The 25,966-nt window shown below is 35.0% G+C and overlaps 1 protein-coding gene across 1 annotated transcript in view; it reads left to right on the top strand.

The window, feature by feature from the left end:
* The first annotated feature begins 2,724 nt into the window (after nucleotides 1-2,724).
* Nucleotides 2,725-25,966, top strand: part of LOC149800802 (serine/threonine-protein kinase 17A-like) — a 34,994-nt gene continuing 11,752 nt past the window's right edge. The window contains exons 1-6 of the mRNA XM_089956742.1: nucleotides 2,725-3,218; nucleotides 12,006-12,107; nucleotides 12,642-12,745; nucleotides 14,136-14,234; nucleotides 15,435-15,576; nucleotides 17,851-18,008. Of these exons, the coding sequence (XP_089812868.1) occupies nucleotides 12,009-12,107; nucleotides 12,642-12,745; nucleotides 14,136-14,234; nucleotides 15,435-15,576; nucleotides 17,851-18,008 (602 nt within the window). The 5' untranslated portion in view covers nucleotides 2,725-3,218; nucleotides 12,006-12,008. The remainder of the gene's footprint in view (nucleotides 3,219-12,005; nucleotides 12,108-12,641; nucleotides 12,746-14,135; nucleotides 14,235-15,434; nucleotides 15,577-17,850; nucleotides 18,009-25,966) is intronic.

Here is a 25,966-nt window from a genome sequence, read left to right as displayed (position 1 = left end):
ACATGAGGAGAAAACTAACTTCAGTATCTTTTTATTTTTAGTTAACCTTATCATTGTTTGATCTTTGTCTTTTAGCCTATGGATAATTTTTAACAAGACAACGATACATTTTGACAACACAGAGTCATGAACTTTGGTAAGACCCTTATTTTTGAGTGTCAAGGACACAAGAAAACTTGATGATCTATTATCGTTTGATATGTTTCCAAATTGTGATTTAAAACCTTTGAATTAATAGAGATATTTCGATTAAACGTTATCCTAATATACACCTTGACTAAAGCGTGCCTTACAATACATTGATATTCAGGTTTCAAGTTCAAAGGTCAAATCATCAGAACCGGAATGTCTTAGAATGAGAGTGTGATTACGCTTTTTGCGATACTTTTATTTATCTTGTACGAATACATTTAACCATCTGCACGTCTATCCAGCTGCCTGTCCATCGAAATAATCGTGCCCATGAAACTATTGTATATTTATAGACTTCTAGTACATGATTTAAAAGAATGTCGAGCTAGACCGGCTGACATATAGGGGATGGAAACTATTTTTAAATAAACTATCATGGAAATGATGCATTATATTGGATCAATTTTTGCCATATAGTTGTTCCCAAGTTTCTTTATAGCATTTTGAAGATCTAGAGAAATGTTAAAATGATGTGTAGACTTCATCCTATCATTATAAACGATGTGACTTCTCCTGTTGCTTTTATTTGCACCAATAACACGAGAAAGAAATGTCACAAAGTTTCCAATGACAGGATGAAGTCTACTGACCATTTTAACATTTCCCCTGATCTTCAAAATGCTATAATGAAAAACAACCAACCAACCAACAAAAAAAAAAACAAAAAAAAAAAAAAAAAAAACAACAGACTATGAGAAGTGATATTGGTCTAATAAAACTTACAACCACACTTACAGTCGAACCTTTTAGGATGAGGTCAGTAATTTTCTTCGCCAATCTTCCTTTATCTTATTTGCATTCCCTCACACAACACCATCAAATACACTCGCTATTTTATTTTTACTTTAGATAAAAATAATTTCTGGTCCGCTTGACACTAATGAAGTTATCAGTTCCCTAAATAATATGAAAGAGGGAGAGTCTTCAATCAACATTTGTACAAAACACGAAAGGAATGAGTTAGCGTCTGCTGTTAACATTTGTCAAAAATAAGAAAGGAAGATGAGAACTTTTACCGTAAACATTTACCGAAATACGCTAGGAAGGAAGGAAACTCTATCGTTAACAATTGTCAGAATATGATAGGAAGAACGAACGTATACTGTTAACATTTGTCAAAATTCGATAGGAAGAGATAGCGAACGTTTACCGTTAACATTTCTCAAAATACGATAGGAAGAGCGAACATATACAGTTAACATTTGTCACAATACGATAGGAAATAGTGAGCGTGTACCGTAAACATTTGTCGAAAATACGAAAAGAAGGAATGAGCGTTTACCTTTAACATTTGTCAAGATACAAAAGGAAAGACTGAGCGTGTACCGTAAACATACGATGGGAAGGAGAGGAGATCTACCACAAACATTTGTCAAAAAAGCGAACGAAATGAGCTAGCGTCTATAGTCTCGTTCCCGGTCCCTATGCTACATAGCTACTATCGCTAATATGCTATAACGGACAAGAGTCTCCTCAGTGAGTTTAAAGTGGGCTTGTTAAATAAAGTAAAGAATTATATCATTCTCTCTCTCTCTCACCATGTATGTTTGCTGTATTGTTACGTCAAAATTTAAAGAAAAGGCTAGAAAAAATATTTTCTCAAGCAAGGTAAAATATATCATTGTGTCACTGAAAAGAGAATCTCAGACTGGCAATGATTTTAATATTGAATTCATGAAACTCGTTGAATAATGTCCAGCTTTTGCGAGCCTGAGCCATGCTTCACGTTCCCTCCAACCCCAAGTTACACATTTGCTATGAACTGAGCAATAATGAACTGAGCAATACCATTAGTTTTACTTGTTGTTGTTTTTTTTTTATTGGAGTTTTAGACATTTTCCATGTTATATGTTATACATGACATAACAAGCTCCTCTGGTGGTAAATTGGCCATATTCAGACAGACGAGACCATTTTTTTCCCAATTCCTTTCGTGAATATAATAATAATAATAATAATAATAATAATAATATTGATGAATTTGTATAGCGCCTAATCTTTAGAAGCTCTAAGCGCTTTACAACATTAGACATCACATATAACATATAAAATATATATAATGATATGATTACAAAAAAAACAACAAAAAACACCATGGAATTAAAAAAAAAAAAAACCATGCTGAAAATATTTAAGGTAGGAAACATTATTAGGTTTTTAAGTTTGTTCTTGCAGTCAAAATAAGTGAGTTTTAAGAGCACTCTTGAATGGGATCGCTGTGTCTTTGTGCCTAAGTTCAGTGGGCACTTCATTCCACGTCGCTGTGTCCGGGTATGCAAAAGAACTTTGTCCATATAACTTTGTTTTCATAGTGGGAATAATGAGTATACGATTGTCAGAAGAGTAGCATAAGCAACTTGTTGGTGTGTACACATGGGTGAGGTCGGATAGGTATATTGGATTGGAGTCCGTCAGTGAAACATAGCACAGAGAACAAATTTTTTGCTTGATTCCGGATCGAATGGATAGCCAGTGTAAGGTACAGAGCATCGGGGAGGTGTGCTCTGATCGTGGTACTCTAAGTATGATCCGAGCAGCTGTGTTTTAAACTTTTTGAATTTAATGAAGTAGATATTGAGAATAAAAAAGTGGCGACCACAGTGTTCATTGACAACAAAACATTCCAGAAGGCGGGATTAAAACGATTTCACACGACCGCAACCAATCAGTAAAGAGAATACTATACAATAATTTCATGGGCATATTTAGATCAATCAGAATCACATAAAGTGATATGTTCACATGTTAAAATATCAAAAATATGAAACTGCACACATTATTGGCAAAGTGTACCGACTATGCAATAAAAGTAGGATATTCAACATTAGGACATATCACATACGACGTCAAATGCAGTATTCACTCAGCTTTGATTGATTGATTGGATTTACGTCGCTCCACGTTCACGGAATACAGCTTTATATCGCAATGAATGACGTCATCATATTGTAGCGTCGGAGGATTGATTATTTTGCTGTTGTTTACATGATAACTTCACTGACGAACACGACTAAATCTATGATCGGGTAAGACCTATATATGTTCTCTCCTTATAACTGTCACACACTAAATAATTCATGTTAAATTAGCGTACGTCTGACATTTTTGGGAGAGCCAAAGGGTTCAAATGAGCTTAAAATGTATATCTTAAATTTTTCGATCGTTTTAACTACGGTGTTACAAAGATCGCCCGTTTTCTTCTCCAATAACATATTAACACTGACCACCTAAAATCAAACACAAATAACATCAATTATGGTTTTCCACTAAGGACAACAATCTCAAATTGAACAGTAAAACACTTGTACCTAATTTTCGTTTTTGTAGGAGTTAATGTCCTTGTTTCAGTACCAGTTTTGTCTCAAATATGATCTACAATTATTTTCTGTTTTACGTTATGCCTTCTAATTATTTTTCTTTACGTTTCGATCACCTCTCTAACTGTCTGCATTGCTTTCTTTGAAACTTCTGGATGCATAGTATTGAATTCCCCCCCCCCTCCCCCGTACATAAAGATAGGTCGTCATGTGTTTAATCCAGTATGACGGTATATATTACCCAGATCGGACAGTAATATTAAAGGTTCGCGTTAAACATTCTACTTGGTCGGCATGTCAATCAGGCGACCAACGTGGTGCATTCTAAGTGTGGTCGAGAAAAGCCTTTAGATAACAAAATTATTTCTTTTTCAATGTATTGAATGTCATCATTTCACACCAATTTTTCACGTTGTTTTTTTTACTTTTTTTTTCTTCTTCATTTTTAAAAAATATTTTAAAAGTTTATGGTACACGGGTCGAGATATGTTCCCTTGAATTATAAGATTATAAAATATCAAATTGGTTAAAATAATGAAGTTATAATACATGTAGGTAGTGGTGTTGTGGTTAACACACTGGGCTCAGGTTGGAATCACGATCGGAATTAAAAGGTGGATTTCGGAATACTTCCATTATTATCATTATGATATTTTTTTTGGGGGGGGTGAGTGGTTTCAGACGTTCGCCTTACAGATCACTGACATCTCATCTCTTTCCACATGGGTTCGAGTCTCAGACGGCAAACGTAAGTACGTAGCTTCCCTTGAGCCAGTGTTTCTTCCCAGGGTTTTCATGGTTTCTTCCTCCGTCAAATATACTGACCGTCTCGAGTAGCCTATAAATTGGTGAAAATGCGTTAAACCCAAAAAACTAAACCAGACCATCATGATGATGAACATTGCGCAGTCGATCGGTATGTAAAATGGTGGTCCACTGTGCGAAGAGTCATACCCTATGCAAGTAAGAAAAACCCTCCCGTGGTATTCAGATAAAACGCAGATGTCTGTCTTCGCCGCTGACGTTCTCCAAGCAATCAAGAGTGTGCAAAAGAAGGGAATTGTGTTACTACTCATATATTTGTGTGCAAATGTATACAAAATACAAAACACAGCAGAATTTAAATAGTAAACAGTTAGCATTACCCTAAGAAATCTGCCACTTGAATCTGTTATACTGCGTTTTTTACCCACGCGACGAAATATCTCCTAGATTCAGTCGATAAAAACAAATATTCTTCATGCACTAATAAGTCTTCAGGAAAACAAACAGACAAACAAACAATGCGGATATATATAAAAATTGTGATTGATAGTGGCCCATTGCTATCCATCGATAGCAATATTGTACCATTTAAGACAATTTCCACGTCAAATTGATTCAATTTCACTTTTGGTTATATGTGCCCTCGTTATATCTAATCTTAAATGCACTGCGATGCCTCCTCGCAGCATTATCCTATTGGCTTTCCAAAGATAATAGTGTTTACACTGAAATGAACATTCACGAAGTTGCTTTTCAGTTTAGACTCTGACAGGAACAACAACAAATCGACGATACGCCTCTATAATAGGTCTTTACGTTTAACCGTGTTTAACCAAATCGACGATACCCCTCAAAATAGGTCTTTTTGTTTAACCATGTTTAAGCAAATCGACGATACCCTCTAAAATAGGTCTTTATGCTTAACCATGTTTAAGCAAATTGTGACGTTCTGTCGTATTGGGGTGGGGTTCTCCCAATATAATTTAATTAAATTAAATTGAAAGTTCCACCCTGGCTCGTTAGGTTAGAAAGTTAAATTAGTGATGATGTAGATTTACAGCTCTGAGCCCCCAGTCAGCAATGCCGACGGTTAAATTATAGAGAACACGAAGATGAAATTCAATCAATAACAATTTAATAAATGTGATAATTTAAAAACGATAACTTCCAATCACTCGTCTTTCCCTCGACCAAGTGACAGCCTAATTCATCCCGTGATTTACAGTGTGAGTTCGATTTTCCCCCGTCCTTGCATCTACTCATCTATTTCTTCCCGCTGATTCTTCCTTCTTTCCGTTCCTCTAACTCCTTCTTTGTCTCTGTTTCCTCTCTACTATCTTCTCCAGCTTCGCTCCAGACTTCAACTTCTCCTTTCTTCTCCTTTCCCTCTCTATTATCTCCTCCTCCAATTCCGCTCCCAGACTTCAACTCCACCCTCTTCTCCTTCCCTTCTTTCCTCCGTCTCTCTATCTGAGACAACGGGACCAAACTTTAACTGGTCTGTCCCTCAAAGCTTCCTGTGAAAAACCACAAGGCGTTAACAAATGTTTTATCGAACCTCACCTCACACTATAACGACAATTAACCATCAGATAGCTGTCACTGTTTCGGCCACGCATGCATACACGTCGAAATTCCCACACACTTCTTGCAGGGTAAACAATGGCGTAATAACACAGTATCAGCGAATTGTTATACAGACATCATTACATTGCGTCACGTCAGTATATACACATATATATTTAATCTCATCGTACTACAATCTGACAAAATCAGACGCATGTCTGTACATTACAAATATTCAACAATGGCAAAATCTATAATCATATGAACATATGTGTTAGTCTACTATAAAATACCCACATAGTAAATTACAATATTAACTCTTACGACGGCTGGCAAGCTATATAATTCTTTACAAATATCAACTCATTTCTTCAAAATATGCAAACATATTAACAAAACAAAGTAATTCTTCGTACTACGATTCTAGTACTAATAAAGTATACATACGACCTACAATTAAAATGCAGTCGCATTCCACAAAGACCGAACAAATATCTACTGACCTTTGAAGCTTTCTGTACTTAGAATTTCCCGCTGTAAGATTTTCCCGCCAATAACGAATGGCTATTCGGAGTTACGCTAACCTCTTCTCTGGGTAATTTCTCTCAGCGAACTAACTTTTGCCAGAAAACGCAGGGATATCATTCTACCCAAATCAAGGTCTCCCCCCATCTCGATTCTGATTGGGTGGCGATGTGCCCCTGTCCAATCGTCTTAGCGGCCAGTTCAACCTGTCTGTCTGTTTGCAGGGGAAAGAAGTTAGGACACTCCCACTTCTTCAGGCAATTTCTTTTGATCTGGGAACATTTCGACACCTAGATCACCGAACATTGCCGAAGACTAGCACTAATCCGTTACGTAAGACTGTTGTGGCTAGAATCGGAAAACCGGACATCGGAGTTGCGAGGCGCCCGATAGCCAGTTATCACAACTGGCTATCGGGCGCCTCGCAACTCCGATATCCGGTTTTCCGATTCTAGCCACAACAGTCTTACGTAACGGATTAGTGCTAGCCTTCGGCAATGTTCGACATCAAACAATGACCCGTCAGAATTACCTTGATTATACATGTTTCAAACTGGGCTACTCTGGGTCGGGGTAAACATGACACAAATCGACTATACCCCTCCAGAAGAGGTCTTTATGTTTAACCATGTTTAAGCAAATCGACGATATGCCTCTATAATAGGTCTTTACGTTTAACCATGTTTAACCAAATCGACGATACCCCCATATAATAGGTCTTTATCTTTAATCATGTTTTTCAGAGGGGATTAAAAAAATAATGAAAATATAAACTTATATATCATAGCTAGCGATGACTACCCAGATGACAAACCATTATGGGAGTGATGAATCTTCAGATAAAATTAAAATAATTGATGTCATAACGCGATGGTTCATACGTTGGTCCCGAGATGGCTGATAGTCAATTTGAAATGCATATGACCAACAAATGACGGATGGCTGCTAGAAGATCGCGGAGTCTGGAGACGATCACTGGCGACTACCAGTACTTAGACCTCAAGTCAGGCAATCACGATCATCCCGACGCTCATGAGAAACATATATTGTTAACATTCATATGTAGATATGAAAGTATGTGCGGCCACGTTATTTATTCTGTTTGACAGCCTCGAGTAAATCTTGTTTCGTTATTTTTCATACTTTTCTCTCTTGGACAATGCTGTATCACCCGTCTAAAAATAATAGTTAATTGCAACTATAAGAGCTGAAGTCCGTTGTAAAATTGAAATTAGTACGGTGTTAAATTTTAGAAAATCAGCGATTGCTAAATTTAAATTCCATATCAATATACTAATTATTCTAGCACAACTGCCGTGTTAACACACTTGCAAATTTAAAAATTAGTACGATCTTCTTCCATGCACAATAACGGATCACATAGAAATTTTCATTTCACTTTTATCTAAAACTATCTACACTTATCTAGCACAGTGAATACAAAATGGTTTAAATTTTCTACACATCATAAATAACGGCACATACGTATATTGTCATAAATCCTGAAGTTTTCTGAGCGGCAATATATATATTTCATAACTGGAACATAAAAGCAACACTCTCAGTATAAAGATATACTATGTTTTGGGCTAGCTGAGTTACAAAATAACGTTCATGAGAATAAAATTGATACATGGTGGATTGCCAAAATAAAAAGACACTGTTAAATGTTTCTTGAAGTATTTATGCTTATAATCACATTCAATAATCATAAAATCGAAAAGAGCAGTACCATTATAGTGACTTGGCTTGAACAATTCATTAGGAGGAAGGAATACATTACACAGCTGATGTTGGTAAATACACAGATTCGCACTTGGCTAAATTTACATTTTAACTTTAAGAGCTAGTAAATTTTGCAAGGTCAATCTACAATGATTACAAAAATAATATAGGATTTTTTTTAGAAAAGTAGCTATCTTAAATCATTCTTTATTACGTTGTAGGTTGCTGAAAATAAAAGTTCTTGTCGTGCATTGACTTTAAACTGGATTGCAAAGAACAAATTAAACAAAACAAAATGAAAATAAAGTACGTTGAATTGAGAGAATGGTTAAATGAATAGTCTACCTACATTTTACACAAGCAAGTGAAACAAATCTTTCCATACAAAAGTACGTATGTAAGTCAAGTGGACGACCAGTGGTAGGCAAACATGTTGACATATAACATAAAATCTACAACAATGGATACAAACATGTGTCACGCTTTTTGTATCTTAGTCACAGGTGTATTTTGATTAATTAATGGACATTAATGTTTGTCCTAAATAACATGTGCTTTCTATTGTGGAGTATTTTTGCTGTTTTTTGTGTAGCTGACTTTAGATAGGGAAGTGGTTCTCAATTCTTTTAGAAATTCCTTTTCATGAGAGAAAGCTCTGATCCGCACACACTTCTTTTCATAAAAAAAACCAAACGCTTTCGCTGTTTAGTAACACTGTATTCGTTATGCACAGACTGCATCATTGCTGCAATGCGCTAGTCTCTCGCTGGTGGCGCTCTATAGTTTCGTATTTTGCATGGGTAGGAATTTTATAGAAAAAGAATTACCCCGGGGCTTCCTTACTTGTTAAACTGGCTATTTACAAAAGACCTTGTATATCTTAGGTATTATTCAAAGAACTTTTATTTGGTGTGTAATTTATGGGTGTTATATGGGTTATAGAGTATACAATTTGGCCCCACTCTAGATGTGCATCTTTTAAAAAAACTGCTAGCTCCACTTGCTCACTTTCACTTCCTGAACTTCAGAGGTAACTTGTAAAAAAAGACCCGAAAACTTTTTTTTACATTTTATTTTATATTTATTAGGTAATTCATTCATTGCACTTTCAGAATTTTGTATGTCTAGTCTGGCAAAATTAATTTTCCCTATTTTAATAGCTACTAAAGATAGAGTACTTTTGACTAATTCAGACGTATTTTTGGCGCACAAGGGAGCAGTCATTTTAGTTAGCAGTGTGCTTAGATCATGTAGAATTTCCACAAGTACAATATCAAAGAAATATTAGCCACATTACATCAAAGCAGCATAGAGTTATGCCAACACTTTCTCCACTGTGCATGTTTCAAATACAAACAAGTTCACCTTACAAACGTCACTCTCTCAAAAGTACAAAACAACTTGTGAGCGCCCCCTCCGTCTCTGTGTTTGCTATCAATGACAATGTCTAAAAGGAACAAACTATGCAGCATAATGCAATACGCGTAATTTCTATATATTCTCTGCCAGCATTCTCTTACAGTTTTGTTGTGAGGTACATTATACATTTTGCTGCTTCTATGAAAACCATATTCGGTAAAATAAGATAAAATCTACTTTGAGGAAATATGTTAATAAATTATGGACGCTTTCCCTGCTGGGAAATAATCAATTATTAGTATTAAAAACATAACTGGAATAATATCGAATGACATCACGTGACTAAGAACACATGGAGAGTTATTGGCATGTATTCAGTTGATTTTTTTTGTTGGTCGGTATTTTTTGTTTTGTTTGCGCTTTATTCATTTAAGAACGTGCTAGAGGTGATAAATATAGATAGTTTTATTTAGAATTTCTCAGTCTGCAAGGGAATGTCCTTAGAGATGATCTTGCTGATTAAAAGTTTACAAGTGTGCTAGTTCAACAATGGTTACTATATCATGAAACTGATTTTGAATTTATCAATAGATCATTGTGTTTTCCAAGTTCAAGTTACTAGAGTTCTGATACTCACAATGTACTGACTTTTTACGTTAATGTTCCTGCCATAAGTTAATGTCTCTCTCCAATCGGTTGTAACTTATGCAAACTGAGTAACAAGAAAATAGCCATGTTGGCATACAACCAAGAAGTCTTTATCCTTATTGTATTCCATAATATTATCTGTAATGGTACTCTAATATTTGCAGAGTTTTAACGTCGTTCTTGTAGCTGTTTGCGTCACGTTCTTCCATCCAGAATTCATGTACCCCTGCTTCATGTAAGAGTTTAGCAAACAATTTTGTAAGGACATCATATACATTTGTATATGTATGTATGTATGTATGTATGTATGTATGTATGTATGTATGTATGTATGTATGTATGTATGTATGTATGTATGTATGTAAAGCTTTCTGGAGTTCCAATAAATTTATAGCTTTTCCATGCTTGTTCTTCCCTTTTTAAAATGTTTCATGATTCTTCCGCTATCTGTGATTATTTCTTGTAGCCATCATACATCTATGGAATAAAGTACTCCGTACCACTTAAGAAAGCCTTTAGTACTGTCCTGGGTGACTTGTTTCCACGTGACTGTCAACTGAAATTCCAAGTCATAATAGATATTGATTAGAACTCCCTCCTACTACTGTTACACAGAATGTCATATCTTATCATCAGAAGCAATATTATACCCTTTACTTTTAGAATGCTTAAAGCCAAACCCTTATTTATTTGCACACTCTACTCCCCACCCCTTTCCTGCACATAATTAGTGGTTATGATATGATTTTCAAAAGTTGTGTGCATGGAATCAGGTTAAACGTATTCATTACATACGCATGTGCAACAAAGATTACACAACTTTGAAAACATAATTGTTTCCAGCTTGCATGATCTTACCCACCCACCCACCTACGCACGCTTGCACACACACACACACACACACACACACACACACACACACACACACGCACACACACACACACAGACACACATTAAACCGCAGAGATAACCTTGCATAAACAAACTCTTCGAATTTCAATAGTATATTCAAACAATAGCTATTTTATTTATTCCCGCTGTTTAGTGCTGGCAATCAGCAAATAATAATAATAATAATAATAATAATATTATTATTATTATTATTATTATTATTATTATTGGTAATACAGGCCACTGGCCCATTATATATATATCTATATCTATATATCTATCCATCTATCTATTTATATATATATATATATATATATATATATATATATATATATATATATATATATATATATATATATATATACATATATCATGCGGTACATAAAGATGTTATAATACGTAACAAAAGAACATCGTATCCATTGGAAGTGATATACATGAAAGAAATCACTATTGCATTTTTCGAATATGCATACAGCTATTGAGCATATTTTGCAACTGGTGAGCAATGTCATCAAAGACAATTAAATCGTCTGCATACAACAGTACAAATAGTTATAAGGTTTCAACCGATACTCTCTTGTTTTTTTTCAGCTAAAAAGGGTTTAAATTCGTATTAAAAAAAATAAAGAAAATAGTAAAGGCGATAAAACACAACCTTGGTGTACGCCAGAAGGGCATTTAAACACGTCGGTAATATGATTGTTGGACTCAACGCATGCTTTTACATCATTATACATTGCCCTAATGGCTGAACATTTTTCCACTTATATTGTCACTAACTAACTTTTGATACAGTAAAAGTCTCTCTGTCCTATCAAAGGCTTTTTCGTAGTCAATAAATACTGCACAGAATCTACCCCTACATTTTCTTAAATATTTACAAATTAATGTATATAGTATAAATATATTATCTGCTAAAGAATACCCCGCAACAACAACAACAACAAAAACAACAACAACGACAATAATAATAATAATATTATTATTATTATTATTACTGCACTTTGTTTTCAGGGTATGAAGGTCCTCACGTGGGCGAGTGAAGATTCTTTCGAAGTACAGGACGTCAGACTTGAGGATATTGTCAAAAGTGGAAGGTTCCATTCAACGTACAAAGTAATTTTTCAAAATTGTAGACAATAACATCAGCTGCAGCAACAACACCAATATCAAAAACGACGACGATCATCACTATAAGGGAAATTAATGGACCATAATGTATAGTTAAATATTAAATGCACTGCTTTCACGTCAGACGTGTACACATGAAGTTGAAATTTGCGTTTAAGATTTTGATTAAGGCATTTAATATGCATTGCTGTTTGTTCATTCACTGCTGTGTGTTCATTAACATATATCAGGCCTTATTTAACACGACTTTAGATCCGTTTTACAGATCTCGTTGCGCTTTATGGAGAAAAGCGTTGAAGTTAATGATAGCGTTGCAGGTTTGCTCAGTGGGGATTGTAGATTGAATTGAAAGTTTTGTTTTTGGACTGTATAAAGGAAAATGAACATTGGGATTTCGTTTCATGATGTTAAAATAACAAGTGCCTTATTTATTTAACCATTCTGTAATCAGTTTTACTGAGAGTTATTTATTTATTTATTTATTTATTTATTTATTTATTTATTTATTTATTTATTTAGGCCAAATACAGAGGTATTTCCGTCACTGTTCACGTGCACAAGCAAGCTACCAGAAACTTCGATTTGCCAGGTCTACGGCGGTTGAAGTCCCCATACCTTGAAGAGTAAGGAATAAGCACAAAGGCATGCATGATTTTTGTGCCCTGGGCAAATTTTAAATATAAGAATTAGTGCGTGCCACTTGAGCTATATTTTTCTTTCGCACATGCTCTCTCGGGGCCTTACAACGCAGTTATTTCATTTTTAACATCAACAGCAAAACATGTCTCTTTCTTCTTCTTCTTCTTCTTATTATTATTATTGGAACTAAAACTTTATTCAAGTCTTTTAATAATTGTTGGTACTGCCTCGATGAAAACTACGTTTTTTTATCGACTTTTTAAAAACAATTACGATTCATATTTGTCTTTATAAACCACGTAAGATTAAATATTGTTAATTTAAATTTTTGACAAAAACTGTTCCACCGATTTGAGCAAAAACGTGATGGAGACACATTTAGCATTAATGATATTTTCAGACAATACAATTTCGGCAAATTAATCAGAAAGCAAACCTGCATCAAGTTTTGGTTTCTTATAGGGGTATATGTGTTACTAATTCATTTTCCAATAGTACGATCATTTCTTAAGCGACGCATCCAAACTGACAAAATCCTTCTGGGCATTCAATGTTAACTTTCTGATCGCCATTACATTCTTTCTTAGGTCTGTGTAGTCCATTTGGTTAATCTCAGGCCGACATGGGTAGACCAGTATAAAATAGACGTCAGTCTCTTTTCACTTCGGGCTTGTGGTTGAGTGGGAGGGCAAAGCCAAAATCAAAGGGATATTTACAAAGCGGGTGGGAACGGGGGAGCAACTGACCCCTCCCCCTCTCCACCCAGCAGACGCCCATGGTCATAAATAGACAATGTGTAGCGAGGTGCATGTAAGCCACACAAGGACTGGTAATGCGCAACAGAGTACAACAACTTCTGCATCCAAAGTTAAAACAAATACCAATCTTATTTATGATGCAAACGTATAAGAATTTGTTTTATTACGTAAATAGAAATGAGTTAATATGGCATGCATTGGTAGCAGAAATTATCCCAAAAGTAGGCTACATTTAATTAACCAACTGATCTGTCGTTTCGCAGGAATCCCCCTCCCCCTTTTGTACTTATAGAAGGTTAAGACTACAATTAGCGCCCTAAATGAAACAAATTCACATGCAAAGAAAACAATGGCATTAAGCAGCGGCGTTGCAACCGTCCAAGCAGAGACGCTGAAATCATGTGTTCGTTCTGTTATTCTTAAACAACAAAAAAAGTGTATGTAATGTTTATGAGGTAATAAAATCATTACATATTAGTTTACCTGTGTGTACCAAATGTCTTGACCTCCATTGACCTTTCGCCTAATATAAATCAGGGTCATTTCGGCTCAGAATGTACGGGTTTCAGGACGGTCATAACGTTCCCTAATACGAAACTAATGATATCTTTTGCAGAATATTGGCTCTACTCCTGGTCGGAAATGATAAATGGATCGTGTGCAGAGTGGTAGTCTATGACACTCTGAAAAATGTGCTGCTTGGGGATCCTCTGAGGTAAATAAGGGTAAAAGTGGAACTGCTTGACTGCAATGTCTTTATGTCTTCAACGATGAAAAACCATCGCGTTCAAATAATAACACTAGGGGAATAGGTGAAGGTCACATTTTACCAGCAAATATGTTTTCCTTAAAATACATGTATGTCATTAACTTAAGTATTATGGGAGTAATTAGACTAATCCGTGTTGATTAAGTGGTCAAAGTCTTTCTGAAAGTAAATCGTAAGGTTTTTACTTTAGCTTTACTTGACCCTAAGTGGTCATGAGTGTATGACCATCACCCAACTCAGCCCATGCTGGATGGGACACCAGTTCATCGCTGGTTCAACCCGGGGGGGGGGGACGCTGATACCATCTACAGTTAACTCTACTGGACTGAAATTTTTATGTTTGACACCCATGTGACGGAAAAATCACTCGGAAAAAAAGAAATATCTCGTTATGCTGTTTCGGATCCCTTATATTCGGTTGATTGTTTCGGTATCCCCTTGTGATCTATATGTATCTGTTAACCGGCAGCTCGAAGGCCATAAGATTTCATTTTAATACATATGTTGATTGCATGTCATCAATAAAGTGTTTTCATCTTGGAATTAAAATAAATGCATGTTATATCACTCGTTCATTAATACTACTACTACTACTACTACTATTACTACTACTACTAATAATAATAATAACAATAATAACAATAAACAAATAGGTTAGGAATAAAGCAACAGTATAGGGGTTGGCACAAATACATGGTATCCCAGTCTTTGGGTTATATTGAATGTTATCTGCTTGATAAAGAAGACAAATAATGTAACCTTTCAACAAGGATTTTATTGTGTTGATGTCAATACCAATTCAAATTAGCTCCATCACTCTCGCCACACAAGATATACTTGACTATTTCCCAGATAATAACCAAAATGTGCCAATATCTCAGTCCCCTTTAAAAGTAAATCTACCAGAACTGTTTCCATTTACTATTATCTGAAATAATTTTAAATTTAGAACTAATTTTCATCAATACAGTCACCATTAAAAAAATCTTCCACACTTCCGTATCTCTCTAATCCGCCTACCACCACAACCACCGGAACAACAACATTAATATTATTCTTACATGTGATACCACCAACAATACCACCACTACTAATATACTTGCTGCTACTGTGGTAGAATATCTATGTAATATATATCTATTTCAGGCAAGTTTATGGTGAAACTGAGGCAAGATTCATCACTCTTGGCCTTCTTCTCGGTGTAAACTATCTCCATAGAAACAGCATTCGCCATGGAAACATAAATCCAAGTAACATCCTGCTCACTGTAACCGGTTACCCAGTACTGGTAAGTGTTTACCCGTGTTTCTACTTCTGCTTTGTGAATCCTTTAGAAACCAGCGATGTTTGACCATTTGAGATGTGTACGACATGGAGGATAAACTTTCAATTTACTGTAATTGTTGTTATGAATTAAACATGACAATGTGTTATGGTAAAAGAGTTTCGGAGGACAGAATCTATTGCTGGTTATGAGAGCTGGGTACCGCGAAAATGTTTGTACCGAGGTATACCGCGGTATATTTCAACGTACCGCCGTCCATACAACGGTATGTCGCAAATAGGGACGGATTAAGGCCTTTGGGGTCCCTGTGCACGGCCAATATAGGGGCCCATAACTATTGTGCCTTGACCATAGATATAGTCACAGTACTATTAACAAGACTTCCCGTGAAATCAGACGATAATATCCGGGGCTATTTTAGTCTCGGGGGCCCTGCCTGTGAAATCAGACGATAATATAAGGAGCCCATTGAGCCTCGGGAGCCCTGGGCACGTTGCCCACTTTGCCCTATGAATAATCCGGCCCTGACCGCAATTACATTAGGGACTAACAATTCGATGTTCGGAGGCAGGGACCTGTCGCTGTTCTGTTTAATTTACGTTTGTCAATAACTGGACAAATATCTTGCTCTGATTTATAGCTAAATAACACCATATTCTATTCATGATATTATTAGGAAAAATATCAATTATCTTGAGATAACAGAACGGAAAATATTTCAGCACAAACGAAAATCGCAGCCCCTTACCCCACGCCTAAATGATCGGTACCTTACCGTAGATGAATTTACTATGTGTTAATTGTTATATAAGTTGTAATCTAAAATCTAACTAAAGCGGGATGATTAAGCTTACGCTATAGGTGATATGTGAATGAAACCATGCTGACATTAGCGAGTCTGTTGATAAATATATGAAGGGTTGATAATGAAGCCTACAGTTTTCTAGCTACACTATGCATACAATAGGCAGGGAAACTTTGAGTGGGACGCCAACATTTAGGCAAGATATTTATAAGGGAGGGCAAGTAAACATTAAACATACTCAACGAGCTAGAAAGTATGTAGCGGACTTGAGAAATTACGTTAGTTCAGAAAACAAGTGCGCTCATGGAACTCGTAGAACGATTCGAAGTCTTACAAAGGAATACATATATTTAACACAGTCATATACGCTAGGAAATAACTAAAACATGACATATGGAGGGGGTGGGGTTCTTTTTGTTGTTTGTTTTGTTATGTTCTCTTAATTTGATTATGTTCTGAGGGTTAGAGTTTCTCGAATATTTGTCACAAAAAATAAATAGAATTATATTTGTTACCATTAACTTGTGACATATACAGACGTTTTGTAACAGAAGAAAAAGATACATGTCTTGTACTATTTTGATATAAATACCATTAAACTCGTAACAAGATTAATTGGAAATTTCCGTACATTCCTTGCTAACATAAGGACACACGTTACTAATGGTACGGAAAAATGGGAACCAGCCTGGAAATGGGTGAACATAAAATAGGGTATCTATGGGGTAGGCTGACCAGGATTGGTTAACAATATAAGTTATGTTGTAGGAAAAAGAATCTTTTGAGAGCTTATCCTAGTTGTAAGTGTAAAAATAATAACAGAGACATTGTTTTATTGATGGAATTTCAGTCCTTTAACAGTCTTGAGTTTAGAACACTCATTGCTAAAATTAGCACCTGGCTCTTTGGTGCGGAATTGAAAGCACATGTTTCAAAACACATGCTGGTCCAGAAAATGCCACGGCTCATATCCTTTCCTCTACACAGAAGCTGACATCCAGGTTTCATCTATACTGATAAATATCGGTTTGATCATGAGCACTCAAAAATTTTAAGTTGTTGAATTTTTAATATCATGGTGTTTGCATAGGTTTACTATGGGAACTGAATTAGTACCGTGAGTCCATAAACTACCGACGTACCGGTAAATTGCAAAAGTGCCATGGTACGCACCACCGGAAAAACTATTACCGTGGTAAACCGGTATACCGGTAATACCATGACGCTCTACTGGTTACAAAGGCTGAAATATATCCCGGTTTGAATAATATGAAACGACTTACAGTATGCGCCCACCCGCCTCACCACCGAGACTATTTATTCATGGCAGGATTGAAATAATCAATAGAACAGTTTCCAGAAGAGCTCAACGCTAATATATGATATACTCTAATATTCCTTTTTTATATCAAATACTTTATAATTGTTCATTAACATGGAACATGAGTGTGTATAGTCATTTTTAATTTTAGAGTGCCTTACAGAACTGTCATACAGTCTTGTCTGATTCCAATTACTTCAAGCCACGACTAGGATTTGCAGCTCCAGAAGTTTTGCTTATATCCAAAGTAGTTAGAGCATCCGACATCTACTCCATTGGCGCGGTCGCCTACTTTATTATCACAAGGAGGTACGTGTCTTCCGCACATTGTCATGATTTAAGTTTACAAGTTATTTACTACACTTGTTTTATTTAAAAAAATGCCAAAAAGTGCTTTCCTATTACATTAAAAATGTAAACAACTCACTGTTGTACAAGATGAACTCTGGAGTGGTAGAATCTATAGAAGACTACCGATCTTGGATGGTCGACTTCCACTTTTGGGACCAGGGATCGTACAAGGAATCGTAGATAAACAAAATGAGCAGTTGCAGGCGTGCTATCCAGGTCCAATGGGACCTCCAAGGAATTAATTTACCCAAATATTTCCGATAAAATCATTCATTTTGAATTTACGTTTCACCAGACTCATTCGGTCTGTTTCCAAAGTTTTATTTTTCTCCTCAATATTTTCAAAGTGTGAAACATTGTTATACATTTAGATAGCAGATAATGGCCTTCAGCTCATAGATTATACATACATACATACATACATACATACATACATACATATATATATATATATATATATATATATATATATATATATATATATATATATATATATATATATATATATATATATATATATATATATATATATATATATATATATATATATTAAAAATATCATGGCATTTAAAGTGTTGGTATAAAGCAAATTGATATACCAATATTACTGGTATATCAAATTGTGATCCGCCCATGGCGCAATAATACCAATATATAAACATTCTTTCAACCGCAGGCCTATAGATCAATGATGAATTTCTACTCATTCATTAATCATAAATTACATATGAAAATAACGTTAAAAGGTATTAATAGTCCCTGTTTTCTAAATGATATTAAAATGGTACACATTTTCATCGGAATCCTTTCTTTTTATCCCATTCCCCTCTAGTGCGTAAATGACACAATAAGCACAAATCTGGGGTGAGAGAAAAAAAACATATAGCTCTGAACGAAAACATTAAAACTGAACTTGTACCAAGTAACCTACATTAATCTGGTTCGTCGTAACGGTGTGTTTATGGTTTCCTTGGGATCTTGGGATCTATCTACAGTGTTTATAATATCAATGATACATAGCTGCAATAGCCAGTGACACTAGGCATATATGTTAAATTTGTCGTTTACGAGGCTCACATACTGTATTGTATTTTAACCCTTTGTTAATGTTACTTAAACCTATTATAATGTTCTAAAAATCGATTATTATCTATTAAATATAAAAATGTCAAAATGGTAGCCCTCTCTCTCTTTGAGAGATTGTGGATTTTCGCTTGTCTCATACGACGATGTCTCTAGGCCTATGAATGATCGTAATGTTTTTAGTCAATTCGTCCAAAGGGGGGAGAGAGAGAGAGAGAACAGACCTTTTGCTGAAACGTCATTTTTTGAAAAATAAGGTTTTCAACGAAAACGAAAAAAAAAAAAAATAAAGTCAATAACGTCAAACCGAAGCCTCTAACTAAAACCGAGTTTCTCTAATTGGGTTAGTTTTTTTGTGTTACTCTATCTTTGTCATTTGTGTTGTTTTGTCTTCAAATTTGTACGTGTTTTGTTTACCCACCGTGAGACTTATTTGTGGACTCACCTACTCTGCTGCTATAAATGTGTGAGTAATTAAATCATTATAATATCAATCTCTCATCCAAATATTTTATCAAGACTTATACGATATCGTAATCGAGAATCAATTACATGTATTGTTATAAATCCGCGTGGAGCAGATTGTGCTTTTGAAAAGATGTTTTTACACCTAATCACATCCATATTCCCACTACACCAAGTATGATGAATATTTCGCAGAGTATGTGTATCGACTCCATTAAACACAACTAAAATATTACAGTTATCTCTGATCACTTTAGGTATTTGTGTATCGCTGAGTAACATAAATGACATCAGTATTTTTATGTCTGTCTCGAGAAAATATTTGATTGTTTGTCCAGCATTACCTCGTCATATACCACGAGATTATTAATAAATCCATCGAGGTCATCTACAGATGGGGCTTCATCAATATCGGTGATAAAATTAATAATATCATTGCCGTCCTCGTCCAATAATTTTGCATTTTCATTAAAATCTTTAAGTACATCGTAACATCTCTGATCATCAACTGACTGAGCTACTAAATACAACTTATTCCTCTTGAGCCATCTCATTATCAAATTAAGCAGTAATTGTGTTTTACCCGATCCAGATGGACCTATTATTATCATTCTGTTAGAATTCGGTAATGCTGAAATATATTTTACTGGCTCTTGTTTTCGTGTCGCTGAGAAATCAATGACATCCATGTTAGACAAATATAATAAATAATATGGATTTATATTGTGTTCGATGTAGAGCATCTACCCCACAAGTGGATTATCAACAATAATAACAACGACAAAAAAGCGTGTACTTATAAGTAAATGTGTAAAATGTGGTACAAAAATATAAATTTATCTCTATTAATAAAATCGGTGGTGATATCGCTACTTCATTAGTAAAATTACCAGGAACTCCATGTGCAAAATACCCAGGAGAAAAACATCTTCCTTGATATAATTATTGTGATCCTGGAATCCGGCTTGATATTCGACTAGACGAGCGAGATCAACCAAGACCTGGAGAGTATCCAATAAATGCGATTGATCAAGCATGTCATGTTCATGATGTACTTATAAAAATCCAGATCTGCAACAACAACATATTGCAGATGTGAAGTTGATTCACTCTTTAAATTCCATAAAAAATATAACTTTTAGAGAATCATTAGCTAATTTGTTTATAAGATCTGCGATGAAAGATAAAATAGTAATTTTATTTTTACCACACGATACTATTAAAATTGCTAGACGTCAATCACGTACATATAAATACGCGTTAACTGCCGTTGACGTTGCAAGTTGGTATCAAGGAGCAGAACCACTATCAACTAACACAGCAGCTGAAGTTGTATCTGCTTTTGAACGAATTTATCAACGAGGAAATGGCCACAGTTACTACAGGTTGATCCTAGCAAGGAATTTCTTGGTGCAGTATCATCTCTGATGAAAAATCATAACGTCAAAATCAGACGAGGACATACTGCAATTCATCGTGATCAGGCAATTAATTAACGATTTAATCGAACACTTGCTGAGCGGTTATTTGGCTATCAATATGCAAAGGTAATAATTCAGAAAGATGTGAGATCTCGCGAATGGGTTGCAAGATTACCAAGTGTGATAGCTTTGTTAAATAATGAAATTACTCGAACAACTGCCATGTAACCCATTAATGCAATTACAAAAAACCCACATACCAATACAATGACATGACTTTTCAAAACAAACAGTATTAGGTAATGTGACTGTAAGATATTTATATGAACCTGGTCAACTTGAAGGTGGTAAAAAAAGAGCGACTGATCCTATTTGGAGTATTACGACTCATAAAATTTTTGCGTGGTAAGATCCACGGGTAGAAATGCAATCTACAGACTACATTCAATTGTACGTGAACAATTACAAGTAATTCCTGAAGACACACAATTACCACCGCATTCACTTTTGTGAACTAGCACCTCGACGTCGATTACATTCAAGACTGGTCAGAATCACATTTTCGCGTGCGTATATGACCAAGACTACTATTAATTCTGTCTGCGGTAAATTATCTTAGATTATTATTTGAATATTGCCAAACATTACTGTGTTACAGCTCACACAATTTTTATTTTGTTGTTGTTTTAATGTCATGATAAATTCAGCATCGAGATCAAAGTCGCGTTTAAGTTTTTTGTCACACTGTTTATAACTAATTTTTTTTCTTACTATATCATCGTTAGTTTCCTGAATTTGATCATTATTTTCTGCGAAGTCTATGACAATTCTCCGCAGCTGAGATATTCTTCTGACTCGAGACACTGCGAGATAAACTAAATTTGACCATTCGATACGATCATGGACGATCCAAACATTTGTATCAGAGATGGTTAATCCTTGTGATGAATGAATCGTCATTGCGTATCCTAGCGTCCATGGGGTTTTGTCCATAGTTAATGCGCTCTCAACAACACTGACAGGAGCTAAAACAATATCATTTAATACAAGATGTTTCTCTGACGATCCTGGTATATCAATGTCGATATCTGCTGGTCAATAACACAATGGTACGGGTAGATTTTAAAAAAAATCTTCATGTAACGTAAATAATTGTTGTTGAAGTGTATCATGAACTATTTGGTCTCCATAAATTCCCAAAATTGTTAATAGGACTTTCTGAAATTATCTCACGCATTATTTCACACTAAACTTTATTCGGTTTATTCGGTTGTAGTCTGATTTATTTCTTAAACTCTCTTAATTCTTAATCAAGCGCTCTATGATCATTAGGGATTTCTTCATAATAATCAACTAAATTCCTCAGCCATTTATGTGGAGACAATCCAACAAAAGGCGGTGGTTGACCATGATCGCCGCACATGATTACAGCAGTAGTTGCGGTCAGTAACTAATCAAGAAATAGTTTTAATGTTTCTAATGAAATAGAGCATATTTCATCCCAAACAATAATTCGTGGAATATATTTCTCTCCCATACGTTCAGGAGTCCATTTATCTCCCTTCCATCGAAAGAATTTGTGATAAGTGCATGAATTAATATTTCTTTCTCTCATTTCTCTTGCGAGTCTGTGTGTAGGTGTTAATACAACTATTTCTGAACAACTATTCAAGAATAATTTAATCACACTAGTCGTTTTACCAGAACGTCCAGGCCCACTGAGATAATTGATTTATGTCTACCTAAAGGATCATATACAGATGGTGCAGATGAAAATTGTGATATTTGATTTTTTTGGTAAGAAATATTTTTTATTTCAACGTCGGTGGATTCAGACTAATTAAGTACATTTTCTTGTGTTATTCTCCATTCACCCCATGATGCATACGTGCCGATATGTAGTTGTTCTAGCAATCCTGTATTTCTTTTTTTGTGATATAAAACGAATCCGTAGCGATTCCGACAGCAAACTCGGAGACTCTATTTATCATCGGTAATAGATTTATCGAAACGTACGCAAGCATTGAAGATCTTAAATGAGTAAACTGCGGTGACTCACCATCAATATAACTCACAATTGTACCTAATTTAGTTCCGTCTGATAAATTAACATTGCTTCGACTTATAAACGTATTTCTATTCGTTGTATCATCAATTATAAATTCGACGTCATCATCGTCTATGATTAATCTTGCACAATGTCGTTTATGATCATATGATCCTCCTTGGGTGAATTTGCCGATTATTTTTCTGCCCAGATCTTTTGTGATTTTGTTCTCAGAATCAGTTATATCGGGATTTTCATCATCAGAATATTTCTTTTGTTGTGGTAACCAAATTTCTTTCTGCAGACGGTATGATATAATTGCTCCACTTACGGTTTAACAATAATAGTATTTTTACATCAAGCATATATAGTAATAATACTGTTTTTGCCCATATTGTTTCTGAAAAGTGTTTGCCAAACCATACGTAACAAATCGGATGAAGATTTTCAGCAAAGTTAAATGACTCGATACGAGCGAATCCAGTGAAATCGAAATTCTGGTAATGGTCCATTTATCGAAACTCTGGTCATCTCGTGTGTTGGATGTCGAAATCGCTCAAAATACTTAGAACACTCTCCCATACCAAGAAAACTTACTGAATAACATGCAACCATATCAACCGAAATAACATCCGTATATTTTTTTTTAGTATTCCATAATCCACCATGTCCATATTCTTCAAGAAAATCCAATCGTGTTGGTTTCCACGAAATTTTTCTCTAGCAAAATGAGCAGCATCTGACGGAACGGTAAAACAATTACTCAGTACTATTCAGCATCGTCATGGGTGTATTTCAACGCAAGATTCTTCATTTCTTCATAGAGAGATTCTGTGCGATAAATATCTACATTATATCGCACAAACTGATCATAGTTTCCATTATCTGAACTTTGAAATAGCCACACCGATACAGGATCATTCTTACTTATTTCGTTAATAAAATCAAATATATTACCTTGGTAAAATTTAGTGATTCGATTTTGTGGAAATATTGTTACTGCATTAGTCCACGCATGCGCATTATGATCAATAATTTCAATCGAAGCTCCATTCGATTTATACTTTGATTCGTACAAAATCTCTCCGGTTATTGTTGTTAATGTTATAGGGAATTTTATTTTATTTCCTAATTGAGGAACCTCATTTATTGTAGCTCCTTTATCTTTGACTGATTTAGCCCATTTGTTTTTTTTTTCACGTCGTGATCCGTTAAACCATTTCCACGTATCGCGTTCGTATAATGTTCCGTTACTCGTTCGGTTTCACAATTTAGCCTTGACAAAGTCAAGGACGAAAATTTCATCGGTGTTAGATCATGAACGTTGGGTTTATCATTCATCGGATAAATTCGATAAATAACCGCGATTACAGGATACGCTCTTTCATAATACGGTTTGTCAATACCAGTCAACATTCCTGGTTTGGAATTTATATTTAATACGGCGATTTTTCCATTATGAAGGACAGTGTCACGTTTGTCACCGATAATTCAAGTATCGTCTACTTCCTTAATAAACTTTACCCTGAAAAACATCTTTGATTGTCGAGATAAGTAATAATATTCCCTGCTCGTTTTTCGTTCATTGTAGCATCGATAACATAGCTGTTGCGTATGATTTTAAATTTTGACCACACATGAGTTGCATTATCGTTGCGAAATTCTTTTTTAACATTACGAATACTTTCATTCAGAGTTTTCGTCGGGTCAACCAGAGCACGTCTTCTTTTGTCAGGGGTTCTTCTATCAAGATCGAATCTTTATTCAGAAGGTTTAAGCTAATAATTCATCCATGTTATAATTAAGACAAATATTTAAATTGAAATATTATAGATATAACGATTCAAATAAAGAATAAATACAAATGCCTTATGATAGGTTTTACAACTCCCTGTAACAAAGCTTGCCGAAACAAATTCTGTGGATATCATTTACAAAGTGTACGGAGAGAGAGTTTAGGACCTAAACCGTGTCTGAAATGTGGTGTTAGGGTTAGAGAAAAAACGCAGTCGTGTGTGCAATGTGGTGGTAAAAAAATACAGAGAACTGAAAATATATTATGATAAAAACCAATACTGATAATAATGACAAAATCATAAAACATGCTGAAGATTATCTGGCGAGATTTTCAAAATGATGATTTGGACAAATAACATATATAAATGAAGCAAAAAAGAATTTGTGAAACATCCTCCAATTAAGAATTATGAAACATACCGCGATGGTGTAATCAGACACTGTCGTCTAGGAAACCCAGTCGGTACTGTCACTAATACTGGGCATCTTGAATTCAATACCGGGGGAAATAAAATATATCTTTGACATAAATTTATTTACGAATGTTTTCGCGGTGTAATCGAAGACGGTCTTGTGATCGATCATATTAATGGAGAAAAGCTCGAAAACTCATTACATAATTTATGAGTAATTACACAGAGCGAGAATTGTAAGTTTGGTAAGACTGGGTGTAATTATAAGACAGATAAAGCAATTGTATATATAAATGTAGAGTCAGGAGAAAAAATAGAATTTCAATCGATGCATACACCTGGAAAATAGTTTGATATTTGCAGGTATTCAATATATCTTTTCGCAAATAATATAACCAGATCTGCTTTCTCTAAGAAATATAAACGAAAGATAATTTTTCATTATTGTTTAAGGGAGATAACATTGTCAAGTCAAGTCCACTCCGGTAAAGTATTTAAGTATTTCTCTTGCTTGTTACTGCGTGACAAACTTATCGCGATTATTTCTTTTTGTCATCTCATAAATATACAATAATTTAACCATCTGTGTGATAATTTGTATCAGTGAAGTAATATTATTTTGTAATAGTTCAATAGTGAAAGGATATCTACATATTAACCTCATCTCCCTTCACAAAAACAAGGTAGAAA

Source organism: Sinohyriopsis cumingii, chromosome 4, assembly GCF_028554795.1.
Source record: "Sinohyriopsis cumingii isolate HCF-2022 chromosome 4, ASM2855479v2, whole genome shotgun sequence".
Lineage (NCBI taxonomy): Eukaryota > Metazoa > Mollusca > Bivalvia > Unionida > Unionidae > Sinohyriopsis > Sinohyriopsis cumingii.
This window is presented reverse-complemented; position numbering and strand designations above follow the sequence as displayed.